Genomic DNA, 16,855 nt, shown 5'->3' with positions numbered 1-16,855 from the left:
TGATGGTGACGACGACGATGGCGACGATGGCGACGATGGCGACGGTGACGATGGCGGTGATGATGACGGTGACGATGGCGGTGACGGCGGTGTCGGCTGTGACGACAGTGACGACAGTGACGGTGGCGATGGCGATGATGACGACGACGACGATGATGACCGCGACGTAGGCGATATACCCGTGACGATGACGACGATGACCGTGACGACGATAGCGGCTGCGGCTGAGACGACAAGCGCGCGTTTCTTCTGGAGACCTTGGCCCCCTGCCTAGCGTATCAGCAACATCTTCGCCTGGAGCGGTCGCCATTGTTATTTTATTTATTTTAGACATTTTTGGGACGTTTGTTTTGAGACATCTCTACCCCCCTCCAGCTATTGCAACAGATGTCACGGGCGTTTTGCTCTGTGCACACACACACACGCACCCACACATACACACGCATATACACATACACACACATCTTAAAAATGTTATCCTTTTTTTCTGGTTTAATTATTGAACATTCATTGCCTCATGGTCGGCATTTAGCACCCTCTAAGTAGTTTTAACGGGGAGAGTTTGAAAGATCTGCCTCTTTGTTGTCAGTATTATGGGGTCAAGCCATAAAACATAAACAAGCAAAAACAAATTGTTTTTTTGGGGACGGGACGGTTCGTGGCGCCGTCGGCCTCCTGCTCTATTTTAATGGGCAAATAAATAAAGGATGGAACCGCGAAGCCCTCATCCCGCGCGGTCATGCTCACCTCGACGCGTTTCCCAGGCACCGGCTTGCGCCACACACGGCTGCCTCCCGTTGACCGGCGGCCAACGCACTCGGGGGTCACCTCCCCCTCCCGCGAGTCTCCGATACGCGTACGCGGGCGGGCCTTCGATACACGTACGCGGGCGGTATAGCGTGGGGCCACCCTGCGACCGCCATGAGCCCACGCGGGTGGATCCTGAGCCCGGCCCTCGTTGCGTTCGCGTTCGGCTCGGCATTCCGCTGCCGGGGCGACGGCATTATCTGCTGGGAGGGAGGAATGCGGCGAGGTAAAGGGTCCGCGTTTTTTGCCTCGCCGAGGCGACGCAGTGTTAGGCCGCTGTGCGGAGGCCCGGCCCGCAGAGAGATCTAAGTTGAAACTTGTCGTTAATGTGCCGCGGAGTTGAGCGGCGTCGGGGACCGTGGTAAATAACAGGTTTGGTTTGGCTGACCGGGGCACTCGGAAGCATTCCTGGAGTGAGGAGGTACCCTACATGCATAAACGCTTTTTGTAGATTTTATTTTTTCTATTACATTCGCTCAGCAGAGACCATAAAGACTCGATGTGGCGGGAAGTAATTTTAAGCTTTGGCGTTGTCGCTGCGCGGCGTGACCGATCGGTATTGTTCCCGCATCTCTTGTATTCCGTAAAGTCCCATAATCCCTCATTTCCACGAGCCTTGTTTCCGGGAGCCCATTTGTGCTCGCATTATTTCTCTCAGCAGGCTGCGCTCTGCCGCACGAGCTCTCTCTGTGTTGGGGATCAGGGCGCTGGGAGTGCAGCGTTCAGAGACTAGCGGGCATTTATGAACAAATGTTCCCATTTTTGCTTCGACTGCCCACTCCGCGAGATGAAGTCTGGTGACCTCTAGATTACAAATCGAGTGCGTTAACCGTTACACCGTGGCAGCATCCCTGGAGCTCTCTCCCGCCGCACATTCGCAGCATCAAAGCGCCGTCCACCTTCAAGCGACAGTTCAAATCTCTCACCTGTCCAGGCTCTCGCCTGGTCAGGCTGACACACGAGGAACTTTGAGCCCTGGCACTGCGCGTCAGCGCTTTCGATCGAACAATGCGTCCGATTCGTGAAATATCCGCACAGTAGATTTTGTGTTTTATTATGTTTATCATGATGACGATCGTTATTATTATCCACGTATGTGTGTCGTCTTCTCACGACGAGTGCTCATGCTTCCTCCCGTGCAGTGTGCGACTGTAATGGCCGTGCGGACGAGTGCTACTTCGACCCCGAGCTGTACCGCGCCACGGGCCACGGCGGACACTGCACCAACTGCAGGGACAACACGGACGGCAAGAACTGCGAGCGATGCCTCGAGAACTTCTACCAGAGGAGCGCCAGCGAGCACTGCCTCCCCTGCAACTGCAACCCCGTGGGTAAGGCGGCGAACGGAGGCGGTGGTCCATCGGCGTCGTGGGCATCATCATCGTTGGCATCCGCAAAGCGAAACATCCTTCGTCGTGGCAATAGTAACGGTGGAGGCAATGGGGTGCTGCTAATTCAATGTTGACCAAAGTAATCACGTTATGTTGAATTTGTGCCCAATTTTGTTTGGTGTCGGACGTTAAGCAGGGCTGAAAATCATCCCAATGTGAACCCAAATGCTCGTGAATGGAATTGGCCAAACATACCACTGCAGAACCACACTGAAATTTGGTTTTGAGAATCAATGAATTGTGAATTACAAGTCTGTCCAGATGATTTAATAGGTGCACGTGTGCTTGATTGCCTCAGTGCCTCCCGTAGAATATTTAGAGTTTCACGGCGATTCACTCCTACGTTGTCGACGGCCTGGTCGGCGTTTCCACAATCGCACACCGGGTCCTCTATTTTAATTTCCACTCGCGAAGGTAGCGGACGCACCAGCCGCGAGAAGGGCGGATTCCATTTAATGTACACGTCGCCGTCACTGCCGCCGCAGGCTCGTACAGCCGTCAGTGCGACGAGCAGGGCCGCTGCAGCTGCAAGCAGGGCGTGATGGGCGAGCGGTGCGACCAGTGCTTGCCGGGCTTCCACTCCATGGACGAGGCCGGATGCAGGTGAGACGCGGTGAACACGGAGGACACGGTTTGCTCGTGGGGGTTGGGGGGGGACCAGTGGCGCGTGGCTGTTGAGCGTGCAGGTGGTGCTGCTGTTGCACCAGGGCGCAGGCGCTGGGCTACGAAGACGGGGGGGGGGAGGGGTGGTAAATGAGACAGCGGTGGGGGGGGGGCTATTTCATTCATTGCACCAGGGCCAATGCAAGCCATGCTACGCCACGGGGGGGGGGGGGGGGGGGGGACAACTTCCGAATGTAAGAAAACGGAGCTGTGATAGAGGACACCCCCACCTCTTTTGTTGTCAGCTGGGGAAAGAAATATCGGACATTTGGCAAACGCTTCATGCAGGGGACACCCGGCCTTTCTGAAAACCAGGACTGTCCCTGACTAAAGCCGGTAATGATGTGGCCATACTATCCCATACCAATTCGGGTGGTCCTTTTTTTTTATATTTGTCTTTTTGTAGTTGGGTTAAATTATCCGTAACTGTGAAATTATGGCCTAACCGAAGGATATTCAGGGGGGTCACAACCGTGATCGCAACGCGTACGCCTATACCAGACGCGTCTCGGCGGACTCTCGGGAGAACGCTCGCTCGCTGTTTGTGCGCGCAACGCAGGCCATGCACGTGCAACCCGGCGGGCACCCTGGAGGAATGCCAGCCCGACACCGGGCGCTGCGTGTGCAAGGACAACGTGGAAGGCTACAACTGCGACAGGTGACGGCGCGCGGTGGCAGGGGCGCAAACCCACCACTCGCCAGAGGTCGCAAACGGGTTTTGATTCCTTACCCGTACCCGTACCCGGCCGCACCAGGGTCGCAAATGGGTACCCGTACCCGTACCCAGCCAGGTACCCGTACCCTACCCGAAATGAGTGACAAACGGTTACTCACCAGTGACTCACGGCCTACCCGTACCCGTACCCGGCCGCACCAGGGTCGCAAATACGGGTAGCCGGGTATCGGGTAGGGTACGGGTATCGGGTACCCGGTTGCGACCTCTGCCACTCGCACGCGCTCAACGCCTGTCCCCCCGGCCTCCTCCGGGCGGCACCAGTTGCTGGGCTGGTGTCGGCTGCAGACGAACGTCGTTGTTCCGCCGTCTGTTGTTGTTGTTGTTGTCATCGGCCTGTAACTTCTCACTGGTGGGCAAAGGTCCTCGCTCCCCGTTTGATTCGATTCCTGCCTTTTCCTGGTTGCCAATGTCGAGTAAAACTGTCGCAATGAATTGGATGAGATGGCAAACGTCCTCCGAAATCCATTGATTTGACCACTCAAGGGATTAGTTGATGAGTCTTGGTTGCAAGAGTGTCAAAAGCCAGAGTTAAAACAACTACAACATTGACTTAAAGCTTTCGTGACTGCAGGAATTCATATTCTTGGGTCTTTCGGTAAAGTCACATCAATAGGTTCAAAGAAAATAACAAACCTATCTACGTGACTTTACCTAAAGACCCAAGAATACAACTACAACAATTAATAAATGAACGAAACGTCAAAGAAATATTGACGTTAACTTTACACCGCAGTTGAACGAGATGCTTACCAATGTCACCGTTGGCGAGCTGCGATTTTTAACGCGAGCCTTTCCGGCACGCTTGTCCCCTGCCTTCCCAGCTGCAAGCCTGGCTTCTTTAACCTCGACGCGCTGAACCGCAAGGGCTGCACGGCGTGCTTCTGCTACGGACACTCGTCGGTGTGCTCCAGCGCCCAGGATCACTCCGTCCACACCATCTCCTCCGACTTCCGCGCCGGTGAGCACACTCAGCCTCGTGCCACGACTTTCATGGCTGATGTGAGGGAGGGGGAGGGATTCGATGCCACCGTGGTGAAAACGGGTGTCGGCACCCTGGGTCTCCCCACGCGACAGTTGAAACAGCGGAGCAGGTTTCTCAAATTTCCTCGCCTCTGCCCACATTGTAGCGTAAATTGGATACATCACCATCGGCAGATTGTCCGCGGTGGGGTAAAGTGTGGGTACATTTTAAGACATCTGCTCAGTTTGCAAAGAGTTGGCCAACATTCCCTCGAGTGAGGGGGGCCCTCTGGAGCTCTCTAGTGGATGCCATTCTGCCAGCAAGTGGCGTAAATAGGCCTCGGCAAGGTAAGGTAAAAGTGTAAAAACAACGAGCCTACCTTTACCCTACCTTTTACCTTACCACAATACAATCACTCTACCCTACCTTTTACCCTTCGGCAGGTAAGGTAAAAGTTAAAAGGTAAAAACAACGAGCCTACCTTTACCCTACCTTTTACCTTACCACAATACAATCACTCTACCCTACTTTTTACCCTTTCGCAGGTAAGGTAAAAGGTAAAAAGCAACGAGCCTACCTTTGACCCTACCCTTTACCCTTACCCCTTGGCATGTCGACACCTTTACCCTTTACCTTTACCCTTTTACCCGGTAAAAAGGGTACAATTACCTTACCTTGCCGAGGCCTAGGCGTAAACAAGAAATGTCAGGGCTGCACCTTTTACCTTTTTATTGCAGGAGGTAACGAGATGTCGGAAGTTGCATCGGTATAACTTGAGGCCTCTTAATAGAGCCTTGGGGAGAGAGGTGGTGCGGTGGTCAGCGCAATGTGCATTCTAGACCCGGTAGCCTGATTTTGATTTGCAGTCATGCCTACCATCGGTGGCAAGTGATATCTGTACCAGTCCAGAGGCCACCCTTTTATTTTAACCCGCATTGACCAGTTTGGTGAAGCAGTGGCTTGGCAAAGGGATGAAGATAATAGGGGGGTCATCGTTACCAATTGGTAATGCTAAATATGGTGGTGTGACATGTCAGTCAATTCATTTTTTTATTGTGCCGTTAATAAAAAATATATTTGCATCAGTGATCATCTACAGAGGTCTTCTGGTGTACAAGTCTGTAACTGATTTCTAGAGTATCTCAATGTCATTATGTTAGGAAAATAATGATTATCTTAGGAAATTTATTATTTTAGAAAAATAATGACCGAAGAAGCTGTCATGCCTTACAGTCATTGATTACTTAATGAGTTGTGTTCATCGTTTCAAGGCAATTTATTCCTCAATAAATATAACTTTTTATTAAAATCACACATTTTATTAACCAGCTGATTTTACCACTATTGCCTCTGTTATTGCCTCTGATTATTATACTTTGTTCCTCGGTGTCTTACTCGTGAAGTAGTTTTAAAGTCATTACACTCGGGATGGTCTCCTGATGATAAGTAACGAAACCGTGAATTAGTCTTAATTAAACAACTTTGGAAGCAACAACAAACACCTTCCCGTTCAGTAACAACCATCTCTCGACTGTATCTCAACAGTGTCGACTGTCTAAAAGCACGCGCTACTAAGCTTTCTACCAACCCCCCCTCCTGTTGATGTCACACCTTAGAGGAACGAGATTGTTTCCTCTTAAAAATGTAATTCGTGGGGCTGTAGGCCCTCACCTCCCCCATCCCTCACCCCCACTCCCTCCCTCCCCATTGGCTGACTCGGCTGCGTTGGGATCGTCTCGTGCAAACGGCGTCGTCGGTTCGAGCAATCTACGCAACGCACTGTGACGGGATAGCGCTTTGTTGAAAAAAAAAAGGGAATTCAGTTCTTTCGTTTGTGTTTTATTGACGTCATCGTCGGTCGGTTGGTCGCCCTCTGTTACCGCCCAGGTCAGGACGGGTGGCTCGCGGAGGAGCGCGACGGCAACGCCTTCCAGCTGACGTGGAACTCCGCCGCGGGAGAGCTCTCCGTCTCCTCGGAGGATTTCTATCCCATCTACTTCTTGGCGGCCGGTGCGTTCGTGCATCTGTGCCCCTCCCCCGCCGAAAGGAACCGAAAGCAACCGAAAGCTTTGTCCGTTAGATGACTTAGCGATTTTATGGAAATGTGTTTTTTGCCACACTGCGTTATGACTCAAGAACCAACGGCAGTAGAAGGATGAGCAGAAGTTGACCAAAAATATGCAAAATAATATGCTATTCCAATTGGCAGGTTTGTCTTTTGAGAGGACGTGACCGGATTAGCAGAGCTGGGTTTAATTGAACCATTGGTTGGTTGTGATTGCTCGCTACAGAGACAACTACGTATGTATTTGTATGTTGAACTTCTTTCGCACTATAAGTTGCCAATCGTGCTAATCGGAGGTGCGGGGGGGGGGGGACAACAAATTAAACGCAAAAAGCAACGAAACAAAAAAGCTATAAACTATTGATGAATGGCCAAATTGTGATACTTTTCAAATCATGCTACTATTGATGTGTTAAAAGATGTCCGTCCGTCTGTCATTCCGCTTTCAACTCAAGAACAACATCTAGGAAGGGGGGTTGTTGCTACTGTGCAACCCGGCCTGCAGTTGCAAGACGACGTCAATGTCGCCACCGTGGCTGGTTTTATTTGTGTCAAAATACAGCCTGACAATTTGATACACGTGGCTGTCACTAGCCGTCAAAGCAGGCCTTCGTTATTTCCCAGGGGCAGTTCGAATCGGTGGCAGGCAGCCGATGCACTAGCACAGTGAACTGATTAATGTTGCACAACACCCTGACATCGATCCGGTGAGCTGCGTGTTCCCATCAAATGAATGTTTTGCGACCGCAACTTTGACATCGCCGGCCTCCTGTGCCTGGAACAGTCCTTGGCACCGCGCGTCCGAGCCGTCGAGTCACTGCCGTGGTTCAAAGCCGTGCTCAAAACTCACCTCGTCAATAGCCACAAGTGACACCAACTTAATTTCTCATTGGCCCCAACGATGTTCAATGTGATAATTGTTTTTTTACCCTTCTATCTGGCAACAAAACTGACACCTTTTTTTTTTTTACAAGGAGTCATGTTTGCATAGACCACAATACCTGCAGTCATAACGCAAACAAAAAACATAACTCTGAGAATATATGCACTTTCCTTGAAGTTAATTTGTCCACACCCGAGACAGCTTTCCTTAGAGCCTAGTCTCACATGAGTTGGACCAGATGACGCCAAAAGCCATGTGAGACTAGGCTCTAAGGAAAGCTGTCTCGGATGTGGACCAATCAACTTCAAGGACAGTACATATATTATCAGAGTTATGTTTTTTGTTTGCATTACGACTGCAGGTTTTGTGGTCTATGCAAACATGACTCCTTGTAAAAAAAGGTGTCAGTTTTGTTGCCAGATAGAAGGGTAAAAAACCAATTATCATATTTTTTACTGGCAAATGAGGTTCCAATGGTGATGTTCAATGTTTTCGTTTCTTGTTTAGCATCCCTGTAGTAATTGATGGCTGCCAAAGTGACGACGCTGTCGGAATTTTCGCTATCACCATCATGATCATTATCCGATTTTGTTCTGCAGACAAATTCCTGGGGAACCAGCTCCTGAGCTACGGCCAGAACCTGACGTTCAAGTTCCGCGTGGACAACCGCGACGTGCGCCTCTCGGCCGAGGACCTGGTGCTCGAGGGTGCGGAGCTGCGCGTGTCGGTTCCGCTCATCGCGCAGGGGAACTCCTACCCCACGGAAGAAGTCCAGACCTACCACTTCCTGTGAGTCCCTCTGCCGCCGCATCGCCGCACCTACAGCCCTGCCTCGTCGTGACCTCGGTTTAAAGGAGGTGTGGTGGTGGGCGGGGAATGTTGCCACATTCAACGTCGAATTAACTTAAGGCAAATGTTAAACCATACGCGGTAGGAGTGATGATAAGATCTGCCTTTGTCATGTATTCTGCTACAGCTTTTGGCTCCGGTGTATGTTTTGTACCAACATTTTACATTTTAATTCAAAATAATTTAGATCGCGGGGTGGGGGGGGGCTGAGCCCCTTTCAACCCCTTTCAGCCCTTTTCAGCCCACCCGACGCTGTGGGGTTGTATCTCTGTTTGACAGCGTGTGACCCGTCAATCCTGGGGGAGATGCAAGGCTGGGCTCAATTTTAGATAGATCTGTCCAGAAAATTTCGCCAAGCATGGCACACCCCACAACCAGCGTGTACCTCTCGCTATGGGCCGTGCACACCAGTCACGCGCTACGAGCTCCATTCTACCGGCGGTCTAGAAATTCTATTCAGCGAGGATTTAAGCCCCGCCCACGGCAGAGAGGAGAGGCAAATGCAAGCGGAAATCTCCGTAGGATCGTAGCAACGTGAGGGGGGGGCGAGGAAGAAGTCACAGGAGTGACTTCATATCATCAAATGGGATCTCTGTGTTGTGGTGTTCTCTTGGTGTGTGTGTGTGTGGTGTTTATATTGTGTGTTTTCAGGCTGCACGAAGTTGCCGAGTACCCATGGCGTCCACAGCTGACCACCACCGAGTTCCAGCGCCTCCTGTCTAACCTCACGTCCGTCAAAATTCGTGGCACCTACAACGCCCAGAGTGAGTCCTGACGTAAAAATAAAAACATTAATTCCTCCGCCGCATTCCCCGTGTCTGTTGCTCTTTCGGAAAATTCTGCATTCGTGAACATTTTCAAGAACGTAAACCCTCGCAGATAGAGAGGGGTTTACTGTCTCTCTAAGGTGATATTTGTATTTGGTGGGCCGTGCCCAAAATTCTATGAATTGGGTAGCAGGGATGGTAATTTATGGGCGGGGGCCCCTCATTCCAGCCGGGTCTGTGTCAGAGACCCAAAAATCATATTTCTGGACCCGGCACACCACATCCAGTATACATATCGCTATGGCAGTGGCTATTAGTGACATGCCTACTTAATTTGTTTTTGCGAGTAATTAAGCCCTGGATTAGAGCTACGGTGTACGTTAGGAAACCGCCCGTTGTGCAACAAGGTGGTGTCGTAGAGCAAGTAAGTTTTTTTGGTTGTCTACTGTACATATTATTTTTCCGTCTTTTGTCTACATACAAAACGACGCCAATGCAGGACCCTCTCCTGAAAAATAAATGTATCTTGAGACTCTGTGAGCATTTTCCCAAGGCGAAGAACTGGCCCGTGGACGCCGTTATTCTTCCACGCACATGTGAGCATCGTGGGTTTGGAGGAGATTAAAAGAAACGAAAAAAAAAAACCGTCCCCCTTGTGCTGTCCGTTTCTCCTGTCCGCGTGGCGCGCAGACGCGGGCCACCTGCAGGGCATTTCGCTGACGAGCGCACGGCGGGGGCCTGGGCCCCCTGCGCCGTGGGTGGAGCGCTGCTCGTGCCCGCCTGGGTACCAGGGCCAGTTCTGCGAGTCGTGCGCGCCCGGGTTCACCCGGGAGGAGCCCGGCAAAGGGCCCTTCAGCAGCTGCGTGCCGTGTGCCTGCCACAGCCACAGTGCGACCTGCCACCCGGAGACCGGTAATCACAATGTGACCCCTGGTCTTTGCTGGCAGTTCACACAATCCTTTGACTTGGGACATGTCTGCTTCCTCAAGTTCTGTTTTATCTGCTCTTCTTCTTCACCCAACTGATCTGTCTCCACGCCTCCTCACTCCGTTCTTTGACGTAATTTTGCCAAACAGGTGCACGGCTCTGCCTGGCCGCATGCTACCGACCACGCTGTACGTGTCCATAAATGCTATCAATTGGAAGGTCACATATACAATTCTTCTTTGGGGATCGACTCTATCATCCTTAGTACAGCCAATAAAATTAACAACAATCATTCCAGCGGACAAATTGGTTTCAGCCGTGCAGATGTGGCCTTTACCCCACCAATGTACTCGGGGGCCCACCGAGAGAGAGGATAACATCTTGCGATGGTGAGATGTTTCCTGCCTTGCCTGGTATGCAGTAAGCCGTGGGTTCGATCTCGACCTTGACGCCTGCATATTTGGAGTTTGCATGTTCTCCTTGAGGTCGCTTGGATTTTTCTACCGGGTCCTCTGGTTTTCCCTCCACTTTAGAGTATTTGGCTGCTATACATTTCCACATTGTAAGCCACTTGGTTGAGCTATCATTTGTGGCCAGGTCACTTCTGAAAAAGAGCCTCATTGCTCAGTGGGCCTTACCTTAGTTTAGGTCACCGCCACCCAACCGCTCCACACTCGCCTTCTCACAGGACAACTTGCTCGCGCGACTCGCGACGACCCGTTATGACGTTCGCCGCGCTATGACGTTCGCCGCGCTATGACATTCGCCGCGCTGACGCCGCTGCGGCCGAACGGAACGCTAACGTTCGTGAACCGCGGCGCGCGGCGCAGGCGAGTGCCGCTGCGAGCACAACACGGCGGGGCGCAGCTGCGAGCGGTGCCGGGACGGCTTCTACGGCGACGCCACGCAGGGCAGCGACGACGACTGCGCCGTCTGCCCCTGCCCCTCGGGCAGCTCCTGCGCCATCGAGCCGCGCGCGGGGGAGGTGGTGTGCACCAGCTGCCCTGAGGGCACCACCGGTGAGCGCGCGTGGGGAGGATCCCCCCCCTCTCTCCCCCCCCCCCCCCCACCGCTCCCCATCGTTGGTTGCTCCGTGTCCATGATGAAGGCTGCCTCTGGTACAGGCCAGTCGGTTTCAAAGACAATGCATACATTATCAGAGCATGTTCGTTTGCTATGTTTTGCCACAAGTACGGGTGGTCAATGGCGTTGGAACATCTTAACAGCTCCTGGTTTATTGCCAGAGAGGGTAAAGCTTAATTCTTATTTTTTGCACCACGTGGTGTGACACTCTGCCGCCGCCCGCTCCATCCTGCTTCTCGGGTCGTACTGCGGCTGTTTATGGAACCCCCCCATACCCCCTCTAGGCAACCGTGCAGCACAGCGTCGTTCCCAAAGCGGGTCTTAGAAAAGCTCAGAATGTAAGCGACTGTTAATGAGTAATGAAGTGATCTGCTTTCTGCTGCATGCTGATCGCACCTCCCGATTAGCACGGTTGGCTGCGTACGGTGCGAAAGAACTTCAACGTACACACAGACATACACACGTACACACACACATACACACGTACACACGTACATACACACGTACACACATACATACACACGTACACACACACATACACACGTACACACGTACATACACACGTACACACATACATACACACGTACACACGTACGTACACACGTACATACACACGTACACGTACACACACACGTACACACGTGCACACGTACATACACACGTGCACACTTACATACACACGTGCACACATGCGTACACACGTACACACATACGTACACACGTACACACATACATACACACATACATACACACGTACACGTACATACACACGTACACACGTACACACACACGTACACACGTACACACGTACACACATACATACACACGTACACACGTACACACATACATACACACGTACACACACACATACACACGTACACACATACACTCTGTTGTCACTCACACCCTCTGTGTCTGGGACATCCATCGCTTAATTGAATTTAGCAGAGGCTTATCTGGCACGACGACGACCTGATTGTTTCGTTGTCGCTCTGCATCTACATCAGCGGCCGTACGAAAGAAGAAGCAGCAGGGGGCTTATCTCTAGGCGTGTAACAATACGCTGGGTCATTGATTAAAATTGATTCGTACACTCGTGATACACGCATCGAATGGTGCGCATGAGAAATTGAGCGCAGTGTTTACGATGCACGGGCTCGTGATTCGAGCATCTCGCTTCGACGTTTATTTTGTGGGGCGGGGTGGGGGGTGTGGAGAGGAAAAAAAAGGTGTAAAATCGAGACGATGGAAAGCACCCCGAGCAAAGATTTTTATTTTTTTTAATGACCAAATCTCGACTCGTGTCGGCACCGCCCCCGGGTGCAGGCAAGCGCTGCGAGCTGTGCGACGACGGCTATTTCGGCGACCCCACGGGCCAGGAGGGGCCTTCGCGGCCGTGCCGCAAGTGCGAGTGCACGGAGAACATCGACCCCAACGCGGTGGGGAACTGCGACCGGCGCACCGGCGAGTGCCTCAAGTGCATCTACAACACGGGCGGCTTCTACTGCGACCGCTGCCTCGACGGATTCTACGGCGACGCCCGCTTGCCGCTGCCCGACAAGTGCAAGCGTGAGTCGGCGCGCCGCCCCCCCCCCCCCGCCTCTCTCTCTCTCTACTTCGCGTGGCCGGTGCCGGAGCGATCTCGTCGCCCGCCCCCGCCAACGGAATTAACGCCGTTAACCAGAGAGTGGCCCACGGAAGTGGATACCACGCGTGTCTTCTGGCCCACGCAATAGAGGGGAGGCGCCCTCGCACCTGTCCTGCATATGCAGAGTAACGTTCGTCGCGCGGCAGTCAAATGGGATATTTAATTCGATCGCACTGCTAGAGGTGAGCAGGCTAATGCCGGAGACAAACACGGTTGGAAGTTGACACAGCTGTGCCCGTTGGCTGTGCGTGCCACAAACTGTCATTGTCACCGACGCACCAAGTAGGTAGGTAACCGCACTCGACCGAGCAGTCGGTGATGGCCACATGCTGGGTCTTTGTCGCTGTTATATTCATCCATATGTGCCGCCTGGGTGTGCGTGCGGAGGGAGTGGTTAGCGCGCACAGCGCTTCGAACCCACAAACTCTTAAAATTCCCGCTCACGGGCAACATCAGCGACGATTATTTGAATCCGTGCTGGGGCCTTCCCTAGGTCAACAACGCCTCAAATGAGTACCTGGTGGGGCTGTGCAAACATCGCCACTCGGGAGACAAAGGCTGTGCGCTGGCCACCCCCAACCCTTCGCGTGCCGTGCCAGCCTCCGTCGGTGCCACTCTCTAACGGCACTTGCCTCAGCAGTCTGTTCAAGGCTACACGGGGGGGAGTGTGGGTCTCTTCATCTTTGTGCGTGCGTGCGTGCATGCAGCCTGCGCGTGCTTCCTTCTCGGCACGGTGGAGGGGCAGACCACGTGCAACCCTGTGACGGGGCAGTGCGACTGCCTGCCCCACGTGGCCGAGCGCGACTGCCGGCAGTGCGAGGCTGGCTTCTACGACATCGCCAGCGGCAACGGCTGCAAGCGGTGAGGCCCCCCCCCCCCCGACCCACCCACACGCCCCACCCTAAACTAAAACTATTTTTTGTATTTTACCAGGTAAGGCCCATTGACCTACGTACCTCTTTTTCATAAGCGACCTGGCCATAAATGATAGCCCATCGAAGTGGCTTATCATCACCACGTGGAAACTTAGAGCAGCCAAATACTCTAAACGCGTGATGTTGGTTCTAAATGTGGAGGGAAAAACCTGAGTACCCGGAGAAAAATCCACGCGACCACGGGGAGAGAGAGACACGCAAACTCCAAATATACAGCAGGCGTCGGTGTCGGGATTGAACCCATGACCCCCTGCATACCAGGCGAGGTAGTCCAACATGTCGTCATCATCGTTCCTCAATGTAATCACGATTGTCATTACTACCATTAATCATCATCGTCGTCATCTTAAGTGTCACCATCGTCATTGTCATTGTCCTCGTCATCATCATCAGTATCAACAATGTTCACTGCTGTGGATGGCAGCTTGGATGTGGTACGAGCTGATTTCCCGGGTGAGAGTAAGGAGAGAGGATTGGATCCTTTCTCTGAAGTCAGCCTGAAAGTGTGTAACGGCAACGAGATGTGTGACTTGTCTGCAGTCTGTGGTTTAATCCGCACTGTGTTCATTTTGATTTGAAAGGTAAAAACGCCTCTGTTTCAACAGTGCAACTCATTGGGACGTCGGGTTGCTGTCGAGAGTTAGTTTCGCGTAAACGACTCCGTGTCGTGACAAGTTATCCGTCAAAATAGCTTGATTATGACCATAATTATCGCCGTTGTTTTCATCCCGAAGGAAAGCATTGCCGCGCTGTGACGACGGTGTACAGTGAAGTTAAGGGTCCTTTCTTTCCTGCGTGCGTTTCTCGTTTGTGTTTCTGTGCGTGTTGCTGTGCATATTTTTGCACGAGTTCTCGCGTGTTCCTGCGTGGTCTAGCATGCATTTCTGTGTGTGTGCACCTCCGTGCTGTGCCTCGGTGGGGAGCGGTGGCTCGGTGGTTAGGTCACCGCGCTACGAACCCGGCGAGCCGAGGTTCGATTCCCGCTCACGGCCAACACCAGTGACGAATATCTGAACCGGTCCTGGGCCTCCCCTAGGTCGACTCGGCCACAAATGAGTACCTGGTGCGGTGTGTAAACATCGGATCTGGGAAGGCAAAGGCGGTCGGGAGTGGTACTGGCCACCCACCCCCTCGTGTGCCGTTCCGGCCTTCATAGGTGCTCGCTAACAGCACTCGCCCCTACAGTCTGTTAGAGGCTATATGGGGGATGTTTGTCTTTGAACCTCCGTGCATTACCGCATGCGCTCTTCCGTGCATTGCTTCTTGGAGTACTAAAGTGCATGCGTTGCTGCATGGGTAAATTTTGTTCGTTCCTCCGTGCGTTCCCACGTGGTTTGCCACACGCGTACCCCCCTCCCCCCCCCGGGTGCGTTCTCTGCATGCGTTGCTCTACGCTGTCGTTCGCGTGCGCATTTCTCCGTCGTTAACTTGCCGTGCGTTTCTCCGTCGTTAACTTACCGTGCGTTCCTCCGTGCGTCGCCCCGTGTCTGTACGTGCATCTGCGCGTGCCTGCAGGTGCGAGTGCCACCCCGTGGGCTCCCAGACGGGGCAGTGCGACATCACGACGGGGCAGTGCGATTGCCGGCCCGGTGTGGAGGGTCGCGCCTGCGAAGTCTGCGCCCCCAACCACTTCGGCTTCTCCGTCAAGGGCTGCTCACGTACGCTCGCTCGCTCGGTCGCCGTCGTTATGTTCGCTTGCGGCTGTATTTGATTGATGCAACGGAAATGACGCAACGAGCCGTGACGAAGAGTCAAATTGCATTCTGTGTACGAAGTTGGCCGTCGTTTAGAAGCGGAGGATGGCGTTAGAAGTGTACGCGCACTCCTTTGGTCAGTCCAATGCAAGATTAGAGCTCTCCCGCTATGCCGTCGGATGTGGGGGTTATTCGACCATACTTCGGCATGCTGGTCCGTGCAGGTTGGTGAACGTGTGGGGGGGGGGGGGGGGTGCGTATGTGGGAGAGCAAAAGATCGGTACAACAATGCAATTTGCTGCACTGCCTCCCAAGTAGCCCTGCAGCCTATAACACCTGTTGTGCATGGTTGTCACTCATCCAAGCACTATCCCAGGCTCGAACGCAGCTTCGATTCTGAGATTGGACACATACCGGGTGATTTGATGGATAGAAAAGCAGGTAAGAGCCCATTGAGGCCAACAGGTTATTTCAAGAGAGAGCCAAGTTTAAAGAATTTTAACTAACCGGCTAGCAAGCTGCAGCTCATGAAGCAATGTCTGCACACCATCAACAAACTGGCCCTGCAACTCAAACTATGGACCATGTAGTACACCAACTGTGGTCTGCGATCCTTCAACGGAGAAAGAGGGAATAACAAAACGACACGAGAATTCTCTCTGCTGAAGCCCTCTCGTCGTGACCAGCAGCAGACCTCGACATTGCCATCTCGCTCCTGAACATATTGCTGCTGCCATCATACGGTCGAGGAGAGTCGACGAACTCTGCAATTCAGCTAGAAGCGATACCACTGCCGGTCGGGGTTTTGATTGAGTGCGGTCATCTCCCCCCCCACCCACCCCCCACCCCCCCACCGTTGGTGCGGCCTCCCGGTGAACGGCGCAGCGTGCGACTGTGACTTTGCCGGAGCCAAGGGCATGCAGTGCGACGAGGGCGGCCACTGCCCGTGCAGGAACGGCGCCGTCGGGGTGCGGTGCGACCAGTGCGGGGAGAACTTCTACCGCAACCGCACCAACCCGGGCTGCCAGCAGTGCCCGCCGTGCTACTCGCTTGTCGAGAGCAAGGTGAGGCGCACGCCGCCACCGTCGCCGCCGTCGCTACCGTCACCTTTCCCATCATCGTTCCCACTACCGCTGCGACCGCCACAACGACCACCATCATCGCCACTGGCACCATATAACCACCTCCGTTACAAAAATCAGCACCACCATTGCCACCACTACCGCCATTGCCACCTACGTTGTTGCCATTCCTACCGCCATGACTGCAACTACTGCTACTGAAATCGCCCCGCGCAGCATAACCACCTCCACAACCGCTCACCACTGTTACCACCACCGCCACCACTACCACCATTGCCACCTCCATTGTTGCCATCGCCACTAGCGCCACTGTCATCGCCACCATCGCTGCCACTGTAATCGTCAACACCCACTGTCACCATGA

The 16,855-nt window shown here is 53.2% G+C and overlaps 1 protein-coding gene across 2 annotated transcripts in view; it reads left to right on the top strand.

The window, feature by feature from the left end:
* The window catches only part of LAMC1 (laminin subunit gamma 1), a 115,412-nt gene that overhangs the window by 80,509 nt on the left and 18,048 nt on the right, over window positions 1-16,855 (top strand). For both annotated transcript variants that reach the window (XM_078603322.1, XM_078603321.1), the window contains exons 5-17: window positions 1,950-2,138; window positions 2,684-2,801; window positions 3,421-3,519; window positions 4,419-4,555; window positions 6,446-6,568; window positions 8,106-8,295; window positions 9,007-9,119; window positions 9,813-10,034; window positions 10,880-11,068; window positions 12,459-12,701; window positions 13,488-13,641; window positions 15,231-15,373; window positions 16,295-16,473. In XM_078603322.1, the coding sequence (XP_078459448.1) occupies window positions 1,950-2,138; window positions 2,684-2,801; window positions 3,421-3,519; window positions 4,419-4,555; window positions 6,446-6,568; window positions 8,106-8,295; window positions 9,007-9,119; window positions 9,813-10,034; window positions 10,880-11,068; window positions 12,459-12,701; window positions 13,488-13,641; window positions 15,231-15,373; window positions 16,295-16,473 (2,099 nt within the window). The remainder of the gene's footprint in view (window positions 1-1,949; window positions 2,139-2,683; window positions 2,802-3,420; window positions 3,520-4,418; window positions 4,556-6,445; window positions 6,569-8,105; window positions 8,296-9,006; window positions 9,120-9,812; window positions 10,035-10,879; window positions 11,069-12,458; window positions 12,702-13,487; window positions 13,642-15,230; window positions 15,374-16,294; window positions 16,474-16,855) is intronic.

Source organism: Lampetra planeri, chromosome 20 (assembly GCF_965212315.1).
Source record: "Lampetra planeri chromosome 20, kcLamPlan1.2.h2, whole genome shotgun sequence".
In the NCBI taxonomy this organism is placed as follows: Eukaryota; Metazoa; Chordata; class Hyperoartia; order Petromyzontiformes; family Petromyzontidae; genus Lampetra; species Lampetra planeri.
This window is presented reverse-complemented; position numbering and strand designations above follow the sequence as displayed.